The following is a 21,440-nucleotide window of genomic DNA, read 5'->3' as shown; positions in this document are numbered from 1 at the left end:
ATGGTGTTAGATGGACTTGCAAAGAAGATAACCAAATCTCTCTTTTTTCCCAATAAAATATTGAATTATGTTCTGAAGAAAATATAGGGTTTAGACTCAAGAATATGCTTTTTAATTCCTCCTCATATACTTATTCGGCATGTGTTCATGACAAGACATTTAGTTCCTCTGAATCTCACCTTCTTTACCTAAAAATGGGGAGAGGAAACTCATAATCTCTACCTCATAGGATCCCAATAAGAATCAAGTGAAATTACTAGCATGAGGAAAAAAAGGAAAATTATATATGTTGGAGGAAAATCAGGACACTAATCACACTGTTGGGGCTGTGAACTGATACAACCATTTTGGAGAGCAATTTGGCACTGTAGCCAAAGGGCCTTATAATTGTGCATGTATTTAGATCTAGTAATGACTCTACTAGGTCTGTATCTGAAAAGATCAAAGATAGGGTATATGTGTAGAAAAATATCTAGAGCATCTCTTTTTGTGGTGGTAAAGTACTGGAACTGAAGAGATATCATCAACTGGGTAATGGCTTAACAAGTTGGATATAATCATAAAAGAATATTATAGTTCCAAAAGAAATTACAAATAGGTCAATAGAAAAGAAACCTGGAAAGAATTGTATGAAGTGATGCAAAGCAAAGTAAGCAGAACTAGGAGAATACTGTACACAGTTAGAGCAATAATGACTGATGATCACCTATGAATGATGTAACTATTATGAGCAATGCAAGGATCTAAGGTAACTCCAAGGGCCTCAGGAAGAAAAAGAATATCTACCAGCAGAGAAGGAATTGATGGAGTCTGAATGCATATTGAGGCATAATATTCTTCATTTTTATTTTCCCACATTAATTTCTCTAGTGTATGAGACATGTGTCTTCATTCACAAGATGATGCACATAGAAATATGTATTGCATAATAACATATATACAGCCTCTATCATGATACCTGTCTTCTTGGGGAGAGGAGAGAGATGGGAAGGAAATAAAATAATCTGAATTGCAAATTGTTAGAAAACAATTATTAAAATAAAATATTTTTAAGAAAGGAAATTAAATGAATAGGAAGCCATAACTATCATCATCATCTTTAACCTTTGAACATGATGCAGGAAATTTCAATTAGTATGCCTGTGTCCTGATTCTGACTCTGCAATTTACTATGTGGTACCCCTAAACAAGTCACTTCACTGGTGTAGGCCTTAGTTTCTTTATCTGTAAAATAAAGGCATTTGGCCACATGAACTCTTAATGTCTCCCTCAGTTCTAATTCTTCTAATCCTAGAATTCACTAGGTGGGAGACTAAATTAAAAAAACACCAGCAGATACCACAATACACAGAAGGAGTAGCATTTGTTTAGAAAAACTGAGATGAAAAAGAAATACCCCCAAAATAAAAATTAAAGATGGTGGTCACTCTTGTTGTTATGTTATGTATGACTCTTGGTTACCCCATTTCAGATTTTCTTGTCAATGGTACTTGAGTGGTTTACTATCATTTCCTTCCCCAACTTATTTTGCAGATGAGGAAACTGAGTGAGGCAAAAACGTTTAGCCTTGTCCAGAGTCATACAGCTAGCTCATTTATAATAATAGATTTGCACTCAGTTCTTCTTGACACCAAGCCCAGTGTTCTATCCACTGATCCACCTAGCTATTTAGTATCCAAATATAAAGATATTGATGCAAAGAAATTATAAACACATTTAAGTGCTTATGCCATAAATATTTATCATGCTATAATAAATTGATTTTAATCAACATAGTCACCACAGTTTTTGTTGTCATTTTTTAAAACTAAGTATGATTGACAGAAGTTAATAAAATACTGCTAAATTTCTCAGTTAAGTCAAAGCTTTCATTGTTCCTTGGCAGCTTTTTCTTCTGCTAACATATCATTAGATTAAAGGGAGACAGTCATTAAGCATCTTGCAAAATTTAAGATAACTATGTTTTTAGGACCCAGTTCACAAAGAAAGATTTATAAGGGCTTGTTGCCTTTGCTTCTCTGAGATTTCCCACAGAGGCCAGGGAGCAGGGTTTACATGCAATTTATTATAGAAGCATAAAGTGCCCAGATCAGCCACAAGACAGAATTACAACGGGCACATATTTGCAAGGACTTCTCAAGTGATGGGGTGGGAATTCACTTTTTGTTAAGAGGAACGGAATTATTTAGAAACACATAAAAGCACAGATCCTTCACTTCTCCCAGGGCTGTTTTCCAAAACCGAGAAGAGGAACTGAGCCCACAGAATTCAATTCAGTTCAATAAATGTTGTCGAAGTACTTACTACATACAAGAAACTGTATTCATCTGTACAAATAAAAATGGGGAAACAAAAAAAAATGACAGTCTGCCCTGCAGGAACTTATATCTGTTTTTTTGTTGTTATTTTGTACTAGACTACACATCAAGGCTCTTATTAGGTGTGAAGATTATTGGAATAGTAACCTTATAACCTCCCTACCTCTAAACTCTGTCTTCTCCCATCTTTCCTCTACAAGGCTGCTGAATTCCCTGCTAAAGAAAACTCTTAGGATTCTTCTTTTTCTAAGAAACAAATGCAAATTGTTATGTTTGGCTCTTTCTTCATAACGAGATTCCAAATGACCCTTCAAGACTTATTTTACATTATTATCTTATTATATAAAGTCTATATAGCAGACAAATTGACCTACATAGTGTTCCTTGTTCCAACATTCAGTCTTCCATTGCAATGATTGTATACAAGCTGTGCTTCTTCCTTCCTAGAATATAATGCCTTCTTATCTCGACCTCATAGAATCTCTTGTTTCTATTAAAGTCAAATGTAAATGCTACTTCTGAACAAAATTGCTAGGAAATCTCCCCCAAATTTACTATTAATATATATTCTGTTTCATTTTCTGTATACATGGTGTTCTCCTATAAGAGAAAGTACATTTGTTGAAGACAAGAAATGGATTGTTTTTATCTCTATATCATAGCATCAAAATATACTAGACACTTGAAACTTATTGAATGAATGAAATCAACCTATTTTTCTTAGAAATGGAATGAATTGTTATTGAGCTACAATAACTATATCTATATGCATGAAAACATTTTCAGGTGGTTTAACATTGTCATGGATATTCATTGCCAAAAGTTATTAAGAATTATGGCATGTGTAGGATAGACTAAGGGCTGGAAGCCACTTTGGGAGTCACATAATCCTATTTCAATATTTTATTTAAAAATGAGGCCCAGAGAAAGTGACTTGATAAAGACTATAGAACCTGTAAATAGAGCATCTAGGGTTCAATCTCAGGTCATCTGATTATTAATCCAGACTCCTTTTCATTATATATGTAATATATATATATATATATATATATATATATATATATATTGCTGGATTCAGTTAGGCTCCTGGTATATTATATGACTAACTTGTGTGGTACATTTATGGACAAATATCTAAAAGAGCCATTCAGAATAGGTGAGTATATTGATGGGTTATGATTTTTATCCAAGGAAGGAAAACTCATGACAATCAGATCATAAATAAATTTACAGAATTCTAATATTCAATCAGTAATTATATATTTATTAAGTGTCCATTATGTGCCACGCACTGTGTGAATCTAAGAATATTAAAAAAGGCAAAAGACAGATTTTCCCTCAAGGAGCTTACAATCTAATGGGATAGTAAATTCAAGAGAATGGGCAGTCTCCAAACAATTGCTGTCCTGCTGTGTTCCTCATATTATTGAGGTAAAATAGACATTTATTTTGAATGGAATGACATAAATGTTACCCCAATCTTATAGATAACTTAGCCAGATAATCATTTCCACTCCAAATGTAAATTACATTGACAGATACTAATTCATTGAGCTTAGATATAATACAGAAACTTCAAATAGAATCCAAGCATTGGATTTCAGGCATATTTTGCGTTCCAAAGTTTTGCTAATATCTGTGCTTACTGGAACATGGAAAGTTAATTAATCTTTAATATCTTCAGAGAGAATAGCTACTTTAACTTGTAATCATGGAATCCCAGAATTATAGGATCACATATTGAGAGCAAGAAGGGACCTTAAAGGTCATCTAGTCCAAATATGTCATTTTAAAGATGAGAAAATGGACACTGTAGCCCAGGGAGGTTGTGACATACACGGTGTCACAAATCAAGTGACAGAGATAGGATCTATGCACAGGTCTTCCTGGTTCCATGCCCAATAATCTGTACATGTGGCACCTGTACAGGTATCCAGGAATCTCTAGACAGATTCCTCAGTTTAATTGTAAAACTTCCTAGCTATAGGATCCTGGATAAGTTATTCAGTGAATCTGAACCTCAGCAGAAAAATCAGGATAATCATACTTCTAGCTATTTCTTACAAGGATATTATTGGGAAAAGATCTTCATTTAATTTTAAGTGATCTGATCATCTTTCATAGTATAAATGCATGAAGAGAATGGCTGCTAAATTTTGACTGATATTTGAAAAAAAGGATACACATGTCAAATATTTCATTCAAATGACTATTTCTGCCTTTCTTTGTATCTACTCTGTACTGAGGTACAATATTTGGCTTGTGGGAGGAGCTTAATAAATTCTTAATGGCTAATTGACTGTCTGGTATTAGAACTTCTTTCATGAAGAATGTTGGATGCCACCTAGTCTCCAGGAGTCTATTCCACTAGGGTCAAATTCAAATAGAAAATTATTTCTTATAGGTAGCTAGAGATTTGTTCCCTGCAAAACATTTTATTATCAATGTTGAGTTATATTTGTAATCATTTTGATGAACATTTCCCAATTACATTTTTAAACCTTACTTATTACTAAGTATCAATTCTAAGTCAGAATAGGGGTATGGGCTAGGAAAGTAGAGTTAAGTAACTTGGCCAGGATCACATATCTAGGAAGTATCTCTCTGAGGTCAAATTTGAACCCAGTTCCTGCCAATTCTAGGCCAATTCCTATCCACTGTGCTACCTAGTTTCTCCTCTAATTACATTTTAATCTGGCTCTCACTCTTCAATTTTTTTCTTGTTTAGTCATTTCACTCACATCTGATTCTTTGTGATCCTGTTTGATATTTTCTTAACAAAGATACTGGAATTGTCTGCCATTTCCTTCTTCAGCTCATTTTTCAGATGAGGAAATTGAGGTAAACAGGGTTAATTCACTTGCCCAGGGTCACACAGTTAGTAAATATCTGAGACCAGATTTGAACTGAAGAAGAGTTTGTGACAGGAGCTATGCTAGGTATTGAGATAAAAACACAAGAGAAGGAAGGAAGGGAGGAAAGATAGAGGGAAGGAGGGAGTAAGAGACGGTTGGATGGATAGATGTACCATGAATATGAAGTGAATTAATATAAACATGTCTAGTAGTTAAATGCAAGTTAGCATATAAAGACAATGCTTTACCCTTGGGAATATATTTACATACAGGGAATTATGAGTGTTGTGTGTGTAATATTTAAATATATCCTTTCATGATATATCTAAATATACAGATTTATGTAGGATATATGGTGAATAAATATTCACTTATATAGGTATATATGTTTTTTCTTCTCAAAAGAATATTAAAAAAATTTACTTCAGTCTAGTTAGATACAATTTCCTTTTTCTTTACATGCTCAAAACCTAGCACAAGACCTGGTACAGGTCAAAACCTTAATTCATGCTTATTAACTAGGTTTGAATTCAGGCATAAAAAGAAAAAAAAAGCAAAAAAAAATGAATTGGATTCATGCTTGACCCTTCCTTCTTCAAAGTTCTGGTTAAATGTCTCAATTCTAATGAATTTTGTCACAGTCAAGAGAGGAAAACCCAATTATGGCTTTCCTAAAGATCTCATTCATAATCTTTGCTTTGCAGTTCTCTGCAACATGCACCTATTGCTCATTCAAATGAGCTTGTCTTCAATGAACTTGCCCATTAGTACGTTCAGCACAGTGTGATAAATACCAACTCAGAAGCCTAAGCTTTAGCCTCAGAAGTTCAATTCAACAGTAATTCAAACCTGACTCACTAGGAGAACAGTAATGGATGGCACTGGGAATAGCTGTTCAATCACACCCCAGTGAATGCTTTTCCCTTGTCTTCCCAGGACTTATGCAAATTTTGGATGAGGTTTCTTTACAGCCCTCAGCACATACACTGGGCAGTAGAACATCTCATGGAAACTTTATCATCCTGCATATTTGAATCTCTTAGGATTCCTGATTTCCTTTAAAGATTAGCTCAGAATTCCCCTTTTCTGGAAGCTATTCCTAATCACTGGTTATTTGGGCTGCCTCTCTCCCTCCTTCCTACCTTTTCACTTTTTCTCTATGTTTCCTCTCTTTCTCTCTCTCCCTTTACTGAATCAAACTGAGTCAAAAGTAATAAATAGAGATGTGTGTGTGTGTGTGTGTGTGTGTGTGTGTGTGTGTGTAATTAAATGACTTCTCCTTTCTAGAATTTCATCTGGTTAGGGATGTGGCTACTTTCTCAAAATCATTTCAATTTAGGTTCATTTCATTCTTTTTAAATGTTTTTCCAGGACCTTGGACAGTGTCTGTTCATCATTGTTTGGTGTGTTTGATCTATGTATGGTTGTTAGAAAGATAAGAATTCAATGGAGAGGAAAGAGGAGGAGGAAGGAAAGGGAGGGGAGGGAGAAAATGATAGCAAGAAGAATCCAGTATAGAAGAGGCTTATCATAATATACTTATGACCATTATGATGAATAATAGTTCATATATATATATGTATATATATGTATATGTTCAAAATACTCTTCTCACTACAACTGTTTCTGTAGTTTGATAAAACTGTAATATATGTTTGTACTTTGGAGAAAGAGGATGAGGAGAAGAAGAAGAAGAAGAAGAAGAAGAAGAAGAAGAAGAAGAAGAAGAAGAAGAAGAAGAAGAAGAAGAAGAAGAAGAAGAAGAAGAAGAAGAAGAAGAAGAAAGAAGAAGAAAGAAGAAGAAAGAAGAAGAAGAAGAAGACGATGACGATGACAATGACGGGGAGGAGGAAAAATTATAAAGATTATGATAATGATGATTATAGTTATGAGTATGGTGATGACAAACAATTTAGGGTAATTATAAATATGTCCAGAGAAAGTAGTAAAGCAAGAAAATAATTATCACTTCATTTCATTGCTAAAGGAAGCTGATTTAGGGAAGAACTGATATAAGTTGCATCCATTTCTGAGAGGAAGTAAATGTTTGAAAATGATTTTATTATCAGCTTGTTTTTTTCCTGAAATAAACTTTAAATAGTATCAACATATTCTAAATTCAGGTGCTTTTGAGAAGATCCCTAGCCATTTGCCCCACTTAGGCATCTGATGATGTCTAAATGCATCATGAGGGAGGAGAATTAAGAAGAGAGGTATACTCTCAGTCACTATTTTTGTATGGGCTTTAGTTTTTATTCAGCTTCTATTGCTAGAGACCTATCCAGACATTCAATTTGGACTCACTAGTGATATGTATGACCAGATTGAGGATGTCAAATCTGGCTTTAGTCTCAAAGCCCAAGGGCTTTTGTCAGACTCTGCCTCCATAGCTACATAGCTCTGAGACATACACTGATCAGTTGTAGTCACAGGCTGCAAAATGTGTCAACACAGTATAATCAATACTAAGTTATTGGGTTATAACAGAACATGTAGTAGAGAAAAGTTTCAATTGGACTAAGGATACTTAAATCTTGGTTGTGGGCTTTTGTGGCCACTAATTTGGTAAATGGCATTACAAAAAATAATTTAGTCTTTTTTGAATTTTAGTTTACAAAAAATCACTTTCATATCAATTCTCTTATTTGAGACTCCAAAACAAATCTGGTAGAAAAGATGGCCAGTATAAATATTATGAGACTATTTCTTTGTTCAAAAGCATGCAATTAGCCGTTACTTCTCAACAAATTCAAATTATTTTGTCTAATAATAACTGGAAGAGAATTACATATAATTTGAGTCTCACAATGACAATGTGAGGTTAGCATTGCATTTGTTAACCATTTTTTAAACCTTTACTTTCCATCTTTGAGTCAATACTGTGTATTGGCTCCAAGGCAGACGAGCAGTAAGGGCAAGGCAATGGTGGTTAAGTGACTTGCACAGGGTCACACAGCTAGGAAGTGTCTGAGGCCAGATTTGAGGCTAGGACCTCCCATATATAGGTCTGGCTCTCAATCCAATGAGCTACCCAGCTGCCCCCATCAACCATTTTTTTACAAGGAAGGTGAGGGTTAGAAATATTAAATGATTCTCTTATGGTCAAAGAGCTAATATATGTCTGAGGCAGTATTTGAACCTAGATCTACCTACTGCCAAGATTATCAATCAATCAAAGAGTACCTAGACAATTAAATATTCCCTCTGTCATCAAAGATCATGGGATTTAGTCTGAAAGAGACTTTAAGATTATACTTCAGGGCCAGTAACTGTGTAGTGGAAAGAGTATTGGACTTTGAGTCATAGGACCTGAGTTCAAAATTTGCTTTTGCACTTATAATCTGTTAGAGAGAACAAATCATTTCTCCTCTCTGGGACTCAGTATTTTCATATATAGAATAAAGGATGGAATGATAAATTTTCTAACATCCTTTCTGCCTCTATAGACATGATTCTATAATCTACTCCAACCATCTCATTTTGAATAACAATTGACATTTATGTATAAGAGAGGTGTCAAACACATTCAGGGGCTATGGTAAGATGCAATATTAACAGTGAAGCCAAACCAGACTTAAATGCAATAAGTAAATACATAAGAAAATGAATAAACAAATTATCAGCTATAGATAATGTTGATATGTGGTATTCTAAAAGAATATGTGTCCCACATAGATGCTTAAGTTTGATACCATTGATGTGGGTCTTTAAAGCTTTTAAAATGTTTTACATGTATTTCACTTGATTTACATAAGAACTCTGAGCCAGAAATTATTTTTCTTATATATTTTGTTATATATTTTCTAAATAAGGAAACTGAAGTAAACATATACGATAAATGATTAGTTGAAAGTCATATAGCTAATAAATATCTGAGGTAGGATTTTAACTCAAGACTTCCTGATTTTAGGGGAAGGGTTATATCCACTGAACTACCTACAAGCTCCTTATTGCTCGATATTTATTATAAGGAATTAGGAGGACTTGAAGTTAAGGCAGTAATTAACAGATTTTGATAGCCAAAAAGGAGATGTTCTAGCTAAGAATGATAATTCATACATAGCTTTGGTACTTTTATACTCATTTGCTTTCATATGAAGACAAATTTTGGAATACCTCATGTACATCAGAAGGATCCATAGTGTTGAATTTATGGGAGAAGTTGGGGGGGGGACAAGAATTCACAGTCCAGACTTGGAATTAATAGGTCATGACTAGAATTTTTGGAAGGAACATTCATCTCATTGATATAACAGATCTATCTGAGGTTCTGGTATCTGACAAATTTTCCTTTTTCTGTGTCATATCATGACTTCATGTCCAGTCATATATTACTATAATTTCCTTTTGGGATGGGGAGGTCAACTGGTCACTGGAAGTTACATAAATGAAAACTTTAGCTAGAAAAAAAATTAAGTGGAGACCTGCTAATTGATTATTTGTCTATTATTCAAGGGCCAATCTGTTTAAAGTCTTTGGGCTCACCACCATGTAGATTATAAAATAAGGAATTTTTAATTTCAATGAATTTTGGATACCTTCTAACAAAACACAGTGGGGTTTATAAACTGTATCAATTAAGGAAATCCCCAAACAGATGAAAGCTGTTCAAGGTATTGAAGGACAATCCTTTGCGACATCTTAGAGTCCCATATGTTCTTTTAATTTTTACAAGGATATAGATATGTTTTGCATGACTTCACATGTATAATGGGTATCATATTATTTGTTTTCTCAGTATTAGAGAAGATGGAGGGAAAGAAATAATTTTTAATATTTAATAATTTAATGTACATGTATTTTATATTCTTTTTTATTTTGAGTTCCAGACGCATATAAATATAATATGTTTATACATATATGTTTGTTTATTTACTTGTTTGTTTATTTTTTTATTGATTGATTATGTGTCCATGTATGTGTGTATATGAAAACATTGCAGGCTTCTTAGAAAAGATTCCTAAATCCTTGGTGTTGAGAGGTCTAAAAGACCTCAATTCACCTTTGTACAAGAGACTTGGACATAGTTATGGAAATCAAAAATATAAATATAATTGCATCTTTTATTAAAACAAATACCTAAAAAGGAAATTTAAGGCAGGTGAAATAATTTCTGTTGGCTAAAATCAATGTTCATGGAAGGATTCATGAATGAAGATTGAGATCAGTCTCTAAGACTGAATAGAATATTGATTGTCAGGTGTTATTAAAAAATGGCACAGTATAGGACAGTGATGGTGAATCTGTGTCACAGGTGCCAAAGATGGCATGCAGAGCACCATCTATGGGCATGAGGCTGACGTCCACCTTCCCCTCCCCAAGAGTTTGTTATTAGAAAGGCAGAAGGGACTTAATGGAACTGCTCCCCTCCCCTTCTCCACCATACATGATGACATTTTTTTAATATCATCAGCCCCTCTGTCCAGCAGCCCAATGGGAGAGCATAGCAGGTAAAGTGGGCAGCTCACAGGTAGCAGAGCAGAAGGGGAGAGGAGTGCTCAGGCCTCTTCTCTTCCCCCTCTACACTTGATGAGAACATTCCTCACTTCACTCAGCCCTCTGCCTAGCAGCCCAATGGGAGGGCATTTTCTCTGCCCTGTGTGGGGCAAGGAGTGGATACACAATCAGCACTCAGTGGGGGTAAGGGACATGGCACCTGGTCTCTAGTTGGGGGTGGGCACAATAGTTGGACTGGTGGGTAGGGTGGAGGTGGGGCCTAGTACTCCATATCTAAAAGGTTCATCATCACTGGTATAGGGAATGCTCAAATGAAATATTAAAAGACAAAGAATCCAAATATGTGGTTTATCAACCATGAGTAAGTTGTCTAGTTCAGCTGGAACCATAGGGCATATGAGCAGGAGTAATTGTAGTGTTAGGTTAGAATGAGGAACTAGAATTGGGTCCAACGTAGGAAGCTTTTAATGTTTAATTTAGCATTTCAAAGCTCAATAATAATTAAACTTCCCTAATTTTTAACACACACACAACACACACACACACACACACACACACATACACACAATTATAAATGCCCCATAAATGGGGACTATAGTACAGATATACCTCTAGGCTGTTTCATAGGAGGCAAAATCTTAGATGTAACCTAGTGGTGTTTTTATCTTGTTATCTCCCACAAGACCTAGCAGTGTTGGGTCCACACAGATGCTCAAATATTTAGTAAATGATTAAATATGCCTTTCCTTTTATGTACTCTGAAAGTCTATTTCAAACTTGAGGGGAGAAAAAGGGAGGGAGACATACTTCTTGTATTGTATTACCATGAAAGTTTATATTCACTCAGACACTCAATTAGAGACAGAGCCTTTTATGCTTGAAAAAATTATGGGGAAAAATTACTCGGTTATACTTTTTAGGCATTGTGTTTCCTAATAGAAATATTTTTCAGAAATACTTTCTTTCCCCTTTCCAAAGGAGCCAATTTTATCAACATTTCACTGAATTTTTAGCAGTGATTTGTTTAAATAACATTATCTTAGCATTTTGATCTTATGAAATTTGTACATTATTAGATAACAATCATAACTTCCAGTAAAATATGGTAAGGTTAAAGGAAACATACTGCAACATATAAACTGTATGACTTTTGGCAAATTTCTGGAACTAAATTTCTCATGAAATGAAGGAGCTGAGTTAGAGAATTATTATTATTTTTTTAAAACTAAGTAAAAATGTCCCAAACAAACAATTTAGGAGGACTTCTCTGTTCACTGGTGATAAGCAGCCTCTTATCAAGAGCTACCCTTTTCTTATACCTGGTAGCTTTGAATTACCTTTTTCAAAAATGCCATGCCCCTATGTTGGAAAATCCCATATTCCATGTATGTATAGCTATGCCTCACCGATTAATCTTTAACTCTCCTTACCTATGCAAAAGATGAAAAATAATCAGACATGCCTGATCCATGGCCCCTGAGATAATCAGGACCTACATCTATAGCACAAGAATTGACTGAATGTAAATGTGCTGAAGGGCCAAGGCATTTTGAACAATGATAAGGATGAATACCAAGAGCTTGGTGTAATTGTTGATTATGAAACTGTGGAAAAGAAAAATGAGGTGTTTTGCCCCATGTTAGATATGGGAAATGGCAGAATCAGGATTCAAACCCAAATCCCAACTCCAAATCCTTTGTTCTTTACACTGTCTCTTAAGCCCTAAAATGGCCAATCATAGATTCATCACTGACCTTCCTTTCTTCCATGTGTGACTGAAAGATCATCATGTATAATGTTCTGTGATCCTCACTGAAGGGTCTAAAGTTAGGTGCTAGTTCTCTACTTGAATCAAAACACACTATAACAGTGATGGGGAACAGAGTTGCAGACCCTCTCCTCATTCCACCCCCCAGATTGAATGCCATGTCCCTCTCTCCCATATGGTGGGCATGCCCTCCCCCCTTTGCCTCACACAGGGGAAGGAGGAAGTGCTTCCATTGGGCTGCTGGATGAGGGGGCAGGTGATATGAAAAAAAATGTCATCAGGTATGGTGGAGAGGGGAAAGGGAGCAGTCTCTCTTCCCAAGTTTATCTACCTTTCTAGTAATGAACCCTGAGGCTGGGGTGAAGGGTGAACTATCGGGAGGGGGAGAAAGGTTGGCCACATGTCCACAGAGGGAACTCTGCATGCCATCTTTAGGACCTGTGCCATAGCTTCACCATTACTGCACTACAATGTAAGTTAAATTTCAAAGGCTTCAGTTTATATATTTTTTAAATATTTAGACTAAGACAACTTTCAAGCCCTTCTGTCTCTTAATCAATCATCCTAAGGTTCTGAAATAGAAAAAAAAATTAGACTAATGACTAAGTACTAATAAAAATAACTATTACTAGAGGATTAACATAACTGTGTTCCATCTGAAGAGGATAACCACCCACAGGGGCTGGCTGTATATGATAATTACAATACAGTTCATACTAAATCCTAGAGTAAACACTATCTACTGTAAAATATAGATAGTTGAGACACTAGCAAAATCGCATATCTTCCAGGTATTGAATATGACACCAGGCATACTGAATGTGGTGTATATTAAGGACATCATTCATTTTATGGATCTTGAAGTTGTGGCATGTTGGGCAGCAAGGAGACTATCCTCAGAATTTGATGGGTCTAGAGCAGTGGGTCCCAAACTTTTTTGGACTACCACCACCCTTCCAGAAAAAAATATTACTTAGCCCCCTGGAAATTAATTTTTTAAATATTATTAGCAATTAATAGGAAAGATAAATGCAACTGTGGCCATCACTACCGCTCTGGATTGCTGCAGCACCCATCAGGGGGAGGTAGCACCCACTTTGGGAATCACTGGTCTAGAGGATTAGATACATAAAAAGCCCAGCCTATAGACAACTGATGTTTTGGAGTTTGGTAGAATTCTCACTTCCCTGAGTTATTCTTTAAGATCCCAAACTGCTGCCCTAACAGAAAATAGTTTTAAGACTAGGTATTATCTGTTTTTAAATACTTTATTTTTTAAAGTTATAGTTTCATGTATATGCTGAATTATGTGCATTTCTTTTTATGGTCTAAGAACTTTTCTTTATATTCTAAACGCAAACGTCAATCACTTACTTGTCTTGAGCTTATCCTGGCCTAGAACAGGAATTGAACTACTAGGTCAAAGGTTAGCTTTAGAGAAAAATAGAAGCAAGTCAAGGTCCATAGAAGCTGACAAATGTATCTTAGAATCTAGCCTCATTCTAGGTCCATATCACATGAATTTCACTGAACCCAAGAGCTCTTTGTGAAATTAATTGCCAGAACACTTAGCCCATTAAACTCATCTTCCTTCAGTAGCAGTTCTCTTGGTTCATGTGATATTTTTGTTTTTTCCAGATAATTAAAACATTAAAAATTGCACCTGAGTTTATACAATTTCTGATCATAATAGCATGATGGAAAGAATCCTTAGCATCAGTAGACCTATGTTCAAATCCCAGCTCTGCTGTCTACTACTTCTGTGAATTTGTACATTTAGACTTCACCAGAAATAAATATATTTTCCAATACAAATAGATTTATGAGATTTTGATAAAAATTCTCACATGTTAAAAAATATCTGCTCCTTACCCCAGTGATAAAATGACTTACTCAAGGTTTTATATAAATGACAATTACAGGATTTGAACTCAGGTCATAGTCAAGCTACAAGATCTTTTCTGTTTCTTGACATGTGATATGATGCTAAGCTTTTGCAAATGAGGGTGCTCAACTAGAAAATCTCTGAAGTATCTTCCAGTTCACAATCTAGCATCAAGGTTTCTCATCAAAGGACTGGATTTTTTTCTTTACAATTAAATTTTATTTTATTTTTCCTCAATTACATGTAACAACAGTATACAACATTTTCCAAAGAATATTCAGTCTCTAAGTCTTTCCCTTTTATTGAATGTCTTTTGATTTCTCTTTCCTGTTTGTCTTTTTATAATCCTCTTGAGTCTTGTATTTGAGAGTTAAATTACTTTTAATGAATACCACCCCCCCAAGCATGCTCAGTTTTGCTAGTTAAGTAATTCGTGGTTGAAGTCCTAGCTCCTTTGCTCACCAGAATATCATCTTCTATTACCTCTGATCCTTTAATGTAGAAGATGTGAAATCAATCTTGTGTTAACCTGACTGTGGTTATTTGATATTTGAGTTGTTTCCTTTTGGCTGCTTGCAATATTTTCTCCTTTACCTGAAGTTCTGTAATTAGGCTATACTATTTCTGGAGTTATCCTTTTGGGATTTCCTTCAGAACACCTCATTATAGTCTTTCTATTTTTATTTTGTCCTCTAATTCTAGAATATCAGAGAGTTGTTCTTAACTTAATAATTTCTCTAAAGATAATGTCTATGCTATTTTTTAATCATAGCATTCAGGTAGTCCAAATATTTTCTCTTCTGTATTTATTTTCCATGTCAGTGATTTCCAAGAAGATAGTTCAAATTTTCTTCTATTTTTCATTCTTTTGACTTCAATTTAATTGTTTCTTGATGTCTCATGGAATCATTAGCTTCCATTTGCCCAATTTTAATTTTTAAGGAATGATTTTCTTGAGTGAACTTTTATATCACCTTTTTCTTACAGCAAATTCTACTTTGTAAAAAAGTACATTTCTTCAGTTAATTTTTATACTTCTTTTTCCAAAGGGCTAATTCTGCCTTTCCAGAAATTCTTGTCTTCAGTGCATTTTTGTATATCTTTTTCAATTTTTCCAGTTTTGTAATTCCTCTCTTGATTGGATTTTTGTGCCTCTTTTACCGAAAAGCCTATTCTGTTTTATAAGATATTAATTACTTCTGTATTTTTTGTGCCTGTTTTACCAAGTTTTTGACATTCTTTATTATTTTCATATCACTCTATTTCTTTTCTTATTTTTCTTCTACTACTCTTATTTGATTTTTAAAATCCTTTTGAGTTCCTCCATTAATTCTTTTGGGGCTTGGTTGCAATTCCTATTTTTCTTTTATGTTTTGGATGCAGCAGTATGGGTTTTGTTGTCTTTTTCTCAGTCTGTTTTGGTCTTTCCTTTCACCGAAATAACTTTCTATGGTGAGTTTCTTTTTCTGTTGTTTGCTCATTTTTCTGGCCTTTTTTTCTTTTAATAAAAAAGACTATTAAAGTAGAGCTCTGTGCCTATGGTAAAAGAAGTATTGTTCCAAGCTTTAGCTCTTTTGTGCAGTTGCCTTCAGAGCTGGCTTGGTTGATCTATCTGCTTTCAGTTGTTCCAAGGAAGTATAATATAAGCAAAGCTGTATTTAATATTATCCAAGACATGTGGATGAGACTGGATTAACTAGCACTATTTCTTCTCATAAAATGAAAGATGACTAGGTGTTATTCTCTATCTTGCCTCTATACTCTCCAGTATACTAGGCATTGTCATTTAACTGACATACCTTAAGAACCCCTGTTCTTTGTCATCTATCCCTCTGTTTCAACCTTAAGACTGTGAGGACTTTCTATCTCCATTGCAATTGTATTCTCTTTCATACACTATCTCCTCTAAATAGAATATGAGGTGTTCAAAAGCAGAATTCTGTTTTTTATTTCTATTTTCCATACCTTGCTCTTAGCACACTACTCAATGCTGTTAATATAATTTAGTTTATTTATTCACTCATGATCTTCATTTTGACCATTTTCTAGTATTACAGAAATTTTGTGAGTTTCCAATGGCTAAGGACTAAATAGGTCAGATGAGGTAATTTTAAATTCACAAATGTTTCAATAATTTAACAGTTTTGAAAATTGGTTGAACCAAATCCCTTTAAATTTGAGTATGGCATAATTTTATTTTCTTATGTGGTCCAAACACAATTAAAAACAGCAATAATAACCTCCATTTCTTAGATCCCTTGTGTCCAAAACATACAGCAATGGAGCCAGGAAAAAATGCCAACTTCAAAAATATAGTTCCTTTATTGAAGATAATTATATTCAATGAAGCAATAGAATCAAAATAAAAAAATAATAAATCTTAAATTATTATCATTATTTTTGTTTGGTAGCCATGGTGGTTATACTTAAATGAGTGGCATTCTATAAATTTATAAACTATTTTCAACATTAAAATTTATAGGTTGTATTCATGTGTGACTTAGGAGTAGATAAAAAAAATTACCTCAAGTTCTCCATCTTTGCAAAAGTAACCACTATATTGGCAATTATAACTCATTGTAATGTTTAAGAGGTGATGAATGAAATATTTGAAGACATGAATTTTCTCTGAATAATAAATATATAAATTTTCTACCTACAACCAATAATTGGTTTTTGGATATCAAGTCTGATAGTTTTAAGTGGAAAAAATATACAGGAAATGGGGGTAGGTAGAGGGAGTCTTTAGACTAGATGTATATTCCATACGATTTATCTAAGGTCTCAGTGATTATTACCTGAGATGAGTTCCTCCTAACCCAAGATGTATGTGATATATATACCCAAAGGAGATTTGCTAATTTAGGTTCTTATGAATCATGATGAAAAATGAGTTTTTCCTCTTGGTTATATTTTATTGTTGATCTTAGAAAGACCTTAGATTAATTATTTTCCCCAAGCCCAGAATTCATCTATTGCTAGTTTCCAACAGCAATCACAAAATAAGCAACATAGTCATTAAATTAGCAAAATACCTATCATTTGATCAAGTCTATATGATGAAGTAAGAAGACCTGGTAAGAAAACCTTTGTATACTAGGATTATAAAATCATGAATGAAAAGCCAGAAGGGATTTAAGAGGCTATCTGGTTCAGATTTATTTAATTTAACAAGTGAATAATCTATGATCTACAGATGTTAAGAGATTTACACCAAGATCACCTAGGTAATGGGTTATGGAAGAGAGATTAAAGATATGTCCTTCTACTCTAAAATCAACATCTTTCCTTGTTACTAGAAACAGAGCTGTATCTCAAAATTCTTCTACATAACAAACCTGAAATGAGTGATAGTCACCATATGAGTTGTTATGGATCTCCAAAAATATGTAATTTTAAGATATCACAGTCAGAAAAACACACAATGTCTAGAGGTTGTAGAAGGGCTGGTGTTAGATTGATATAAGGAAATGAATCATAATAATCGATGTCAGCTGAAATTTCTAGAAATAGTGAGTTTCCCATCAATTGGTCTTCATCAAATTATGTGTAGATGGCTCATTGACAGGGACTCCTGACTAGGCAATGTTGGAATTGATGGCTTCTGAGATTGAGGTCTCTGAGATTCTGTAAATTGGCAGAAGTACTTCAGGAAGGATGAAGCTCATAAATGTTTTAACTCAAAGATTATATCAGTTTGAAAAAGAAAAAGGGGTTTACAAACTTTCTATTTAGCAAAGTCCCATTTATGAGATAGCTTCCTTCTGACTACTTGAGATTGAGACTATCAGTTCTCTTACTTGTGAAAACATAGACATATAGACATACACACACACACACACACACACACACACACACACACTTCTTTCCTCAGGGCATAGATAGATATGAATAGAAAAGAACAAACCCGGCATGCACAGTGACATACTTATCTTTTCAGACAATATAGATAGTAGTTTAAGAAATTGTAAATTATGCAAAATTAGAAAACTAATGATTATTTGCTTTTTAAAAATAAACTAAGCAAGCATTCCTGTTCCCTCAAGGAGTCAATAAAATGTCCCAGGGGGTGAAAGGTAAATATAAAATATTCATAATCTAAAAGTGCCCTTAATATGGAGAAGGAAGAAAACTTATTTAAGGAGAGGCACAGAGCCAAGGCCTTCCAAGGTGTCTGCATCTCCTTCCTATTCAAACACCTATTAAACCTAAATTTCCTGTTGGTTTTTTAAATCATTTTATTATGTGACTTGACTAGAGTGATTTCGTGATCCCTGGAGATGGCTATCCAATTTATGATGAGTGCTTTATCATTCTGGCTCAGATGAAATTTTTAAGTAACCTTGATTATTATTATATTTAGATTGGTAGAATTGCTTCTTCCATTTGTTAGACAAATTTTGCTAAAAAATACCCAAGAGTGCACTGCAGGCCATGTTAGATAAGAGACTCAAACTATGGAGCTCAGTATTAAGGTAAATAAAGGAGGTGGTGGGAAAAAAAAACAAAAAAAAAATAAAGGTTATTCTCTTCCTTAAATCATAGTTCAAATATTATATAAAATAATTAATAATTATTATGAATAGCATTTATAAAGCTACATGCCAAATACTATATTAAGTACTTTACAGTTATTTTATTTGATCCTCACACAGTCATTCAGACTAATTGATATTATTTTAGATATTTTACAGATGAGGAAACTAAAGCAAACAGATCTCACATGACTTCCCAGTGTCATACAACTTGTAAGCATCTAAGGTTGCATTTTAATTTAGTCCTTCTTTATTTCCAAAGCAATGCTCTATCCATTATGTTACAAAGCTGCCTCTGTGTTCTATAAAGTCTTTTTTGATTTGTCCTTCACCAGATGAAATTGCCTTTCCTTTCTGAAATTTCTTTATATACTTTTGTTGACATGTTTTTAATTTAGTTCTCTACCCTTGTTGTTTTTCCTCTAAACAGTACAAAGTTTCCCAGAGGCCAATGTATTATATCCCTCAACTCACATGTCCAGCAAATAATGATTCCACATTATTGGCAGTTAATCATTTATTGAATTAAAATGAAATTGTCCTTAATCCCTACAGGTCTTCTTCTTACAGTCTTTTAACTCCTTTTTTTAAGTGGTCCCTTCAGGGACAACAATTCTAAATTAAAATTATTGGAAATACACAAGATAGAATATACTCAATTGTAGAATATTTGTTGCTGTTGCTGTTGTAGGTGAGTAGGTGGGACCTAAAGTTGTAAAGACCCATCTCTTTGAGTTTAAATCTGGCCTCAAATATTTGCTATTTGTGCTACCCTGGGAAAGTCACTTAACTTCATTTGCTTTGCTTTCTAATCTCTAAAATGAGCGGGAGAATGAAATGGCAAACCAACTCTAATATCTTTACCAAGAGAATACCAAATGGAGCTACAGTGAGTTGGACACAATTGAAAATAGCTCAACAACAATATCAACAATTCTAAATGAAAATGTATGGGAAATACACAAAATAGAATATATTCCTCTGTAAAATGTAGATCCTTGATTTGAGGGGCATCCTTTTTCCCCTTTCAATTCTCAGCACTTAGCATAATAACTTAAAAATAATAGGTGCCTAATAAATGCTTGTTGAAATAAATGCAATTGAATAAAATAGGTGAATTATTTTTTGATACCTGAAAATTAGAAAGATGAAAAATGGTATAACTGTGTGGCTCCATCAATAGAGCACCAGGCCTGGAGGAGAAAGGACCTAGGTTCAAATCTAGCCTCTGACATGTCCTAACTATGTGATACTGGGAAAGTCACTTTAACCCTGTTTGCCTTGCTCTTGGCCTTCTGTCTTAGAATTGTTACTAAGACAGAAAGTAAGAGTTAAAAAAAAAAAAAAGAAAAATGAGTAACATTTAATGGAGCTAGTAAACTTTAAGTTTATCACTGAAGTCATGGAGCCTTGTCTCACACGAAAAAACAATTCTTCTTTCACTATCTATTGAAAAAAATGGATATATTCATCAAGATACAAAGAATAAGAAATTGATGACCTACCAGATACAGCAAGGAAGTCATCAATACTTGTAATGTCATCTACAGCTTCAGTGAGGACGTGGATATGATTCTCCCATAAGCGTTTATACATGTCCATATTGGATTTTACCACCTGGCTTTTTGGTCGAGCAGCAAGAGCAAGGGCTGCATTGATAACCTGGAGGATGCAAAATAGAGACACATTGCTACCATGTGGGATAAGTATTGATATCTTAAAGAGGCCTTGGAAGTTATCCTTCAGAAAAAATATAAATTGAAAAAAAAATGTCAAGGAAGGTAGCCTAGCAATATGAGATCTCAAATTTTACTATACAGTAATAATCATCAAAATAGTCTGGTACTGACTAAAAAATAGAAGGGTGGATCAATGAAATATATTAGATACACAATATACAGGGATAAACAACCTTACTGAGCTAGTGTTTGATAAATCCCAAGGCCCCAGATATAGAGTAAGAACTCATTATTTGACAAAAACTGCTGAAAAAACTAAAAAACAGTACAACAGAAACCAGGTGTGAATTCGTATCTCACCGCCTACACCAAGATAAGATCAAGATGGATATATGATTTACATATAAAGAGTGATACTAAAAGTAAATTAGGGAACCAGAACAGTTTACTTGGCAGAATTATAGAGAACAGAATAATTTGTGCTCAAAAAAGAGAGAGTATTATAAGATATAAAGTTGTACAAACAAAACCAATAAAACTAAAATTAGGGGGGGCAGCTGGGTAGCTCAGTGGATTGAGAGCCAGGCCTAGAGACTGGAGGTCCTAGGTTCAAATCCGGCCTCAGACACTTCCCAGCTGTGTGACCCTGGGCAAGTCACTTGACCCCCATTGCCCACCCTTACAACTCTTCCACCTATAAGTCAATACGCAGAAGTTAAGGGTTTAAAATAAAAAAAAAAAATTAAAAAAAAAAAAAAACTAAAATTAGGAGGGAAACAACAAACTGGGAGAATTTTATAAGAAATTTCTCCACTAAATGTCTAATTTCTTAAATTTATAGAGAACTTAGTCAAAATTTTAAGACCGCAAGTCATTAGAGAACATTGCAAAATGTAAAATGAATGACTTTGATTATATCAAATTAAAAAGGGGTTGTTCAAAC

General features: G+C 34.2%; 1 protein-coding gene across 1 annotated transcript in view; it reads right to left on the bottom strand.

Annotated features, from left to right (window-relative positions):
• CTNNA3 (catenin alpha 3) overlaps window positions 1-21,440 on the bottom strand; it is a 2,010,564-nt gene that overhangs the window by 662,033 nt on the left and 1,327,091 nt on the right. The window contains exon 10 of the mRNA XM_044660319.1: window positions 20,324-20,480. Coding sequence (XP_044516254.1) covers window positions 20,324-20,480 — 157 coding nt within the window. The remainder of the gene's footprint in view (window positions 1-20,323; window positions 20,481-21,440) is intronic.

Source organism: Gracilinanus agilis, chromosome 2 (genome assembly GCF_016433145.1).
Source record: "Gracilinanus agilis isolate LMUSP501 chromosome 2, AgileGrace, whole genome shotgun sequence".
Classification (NCBI taxonomy): Eukaryota; Metazoa; Chordata; class Mammalia; order Didelphimorphia; family Didelphidae; genus Gracilinanus; species Gracilinanus agilis.
This window is presented reverse-complemented; position numbering and strand designations above follow the sequence as displayed.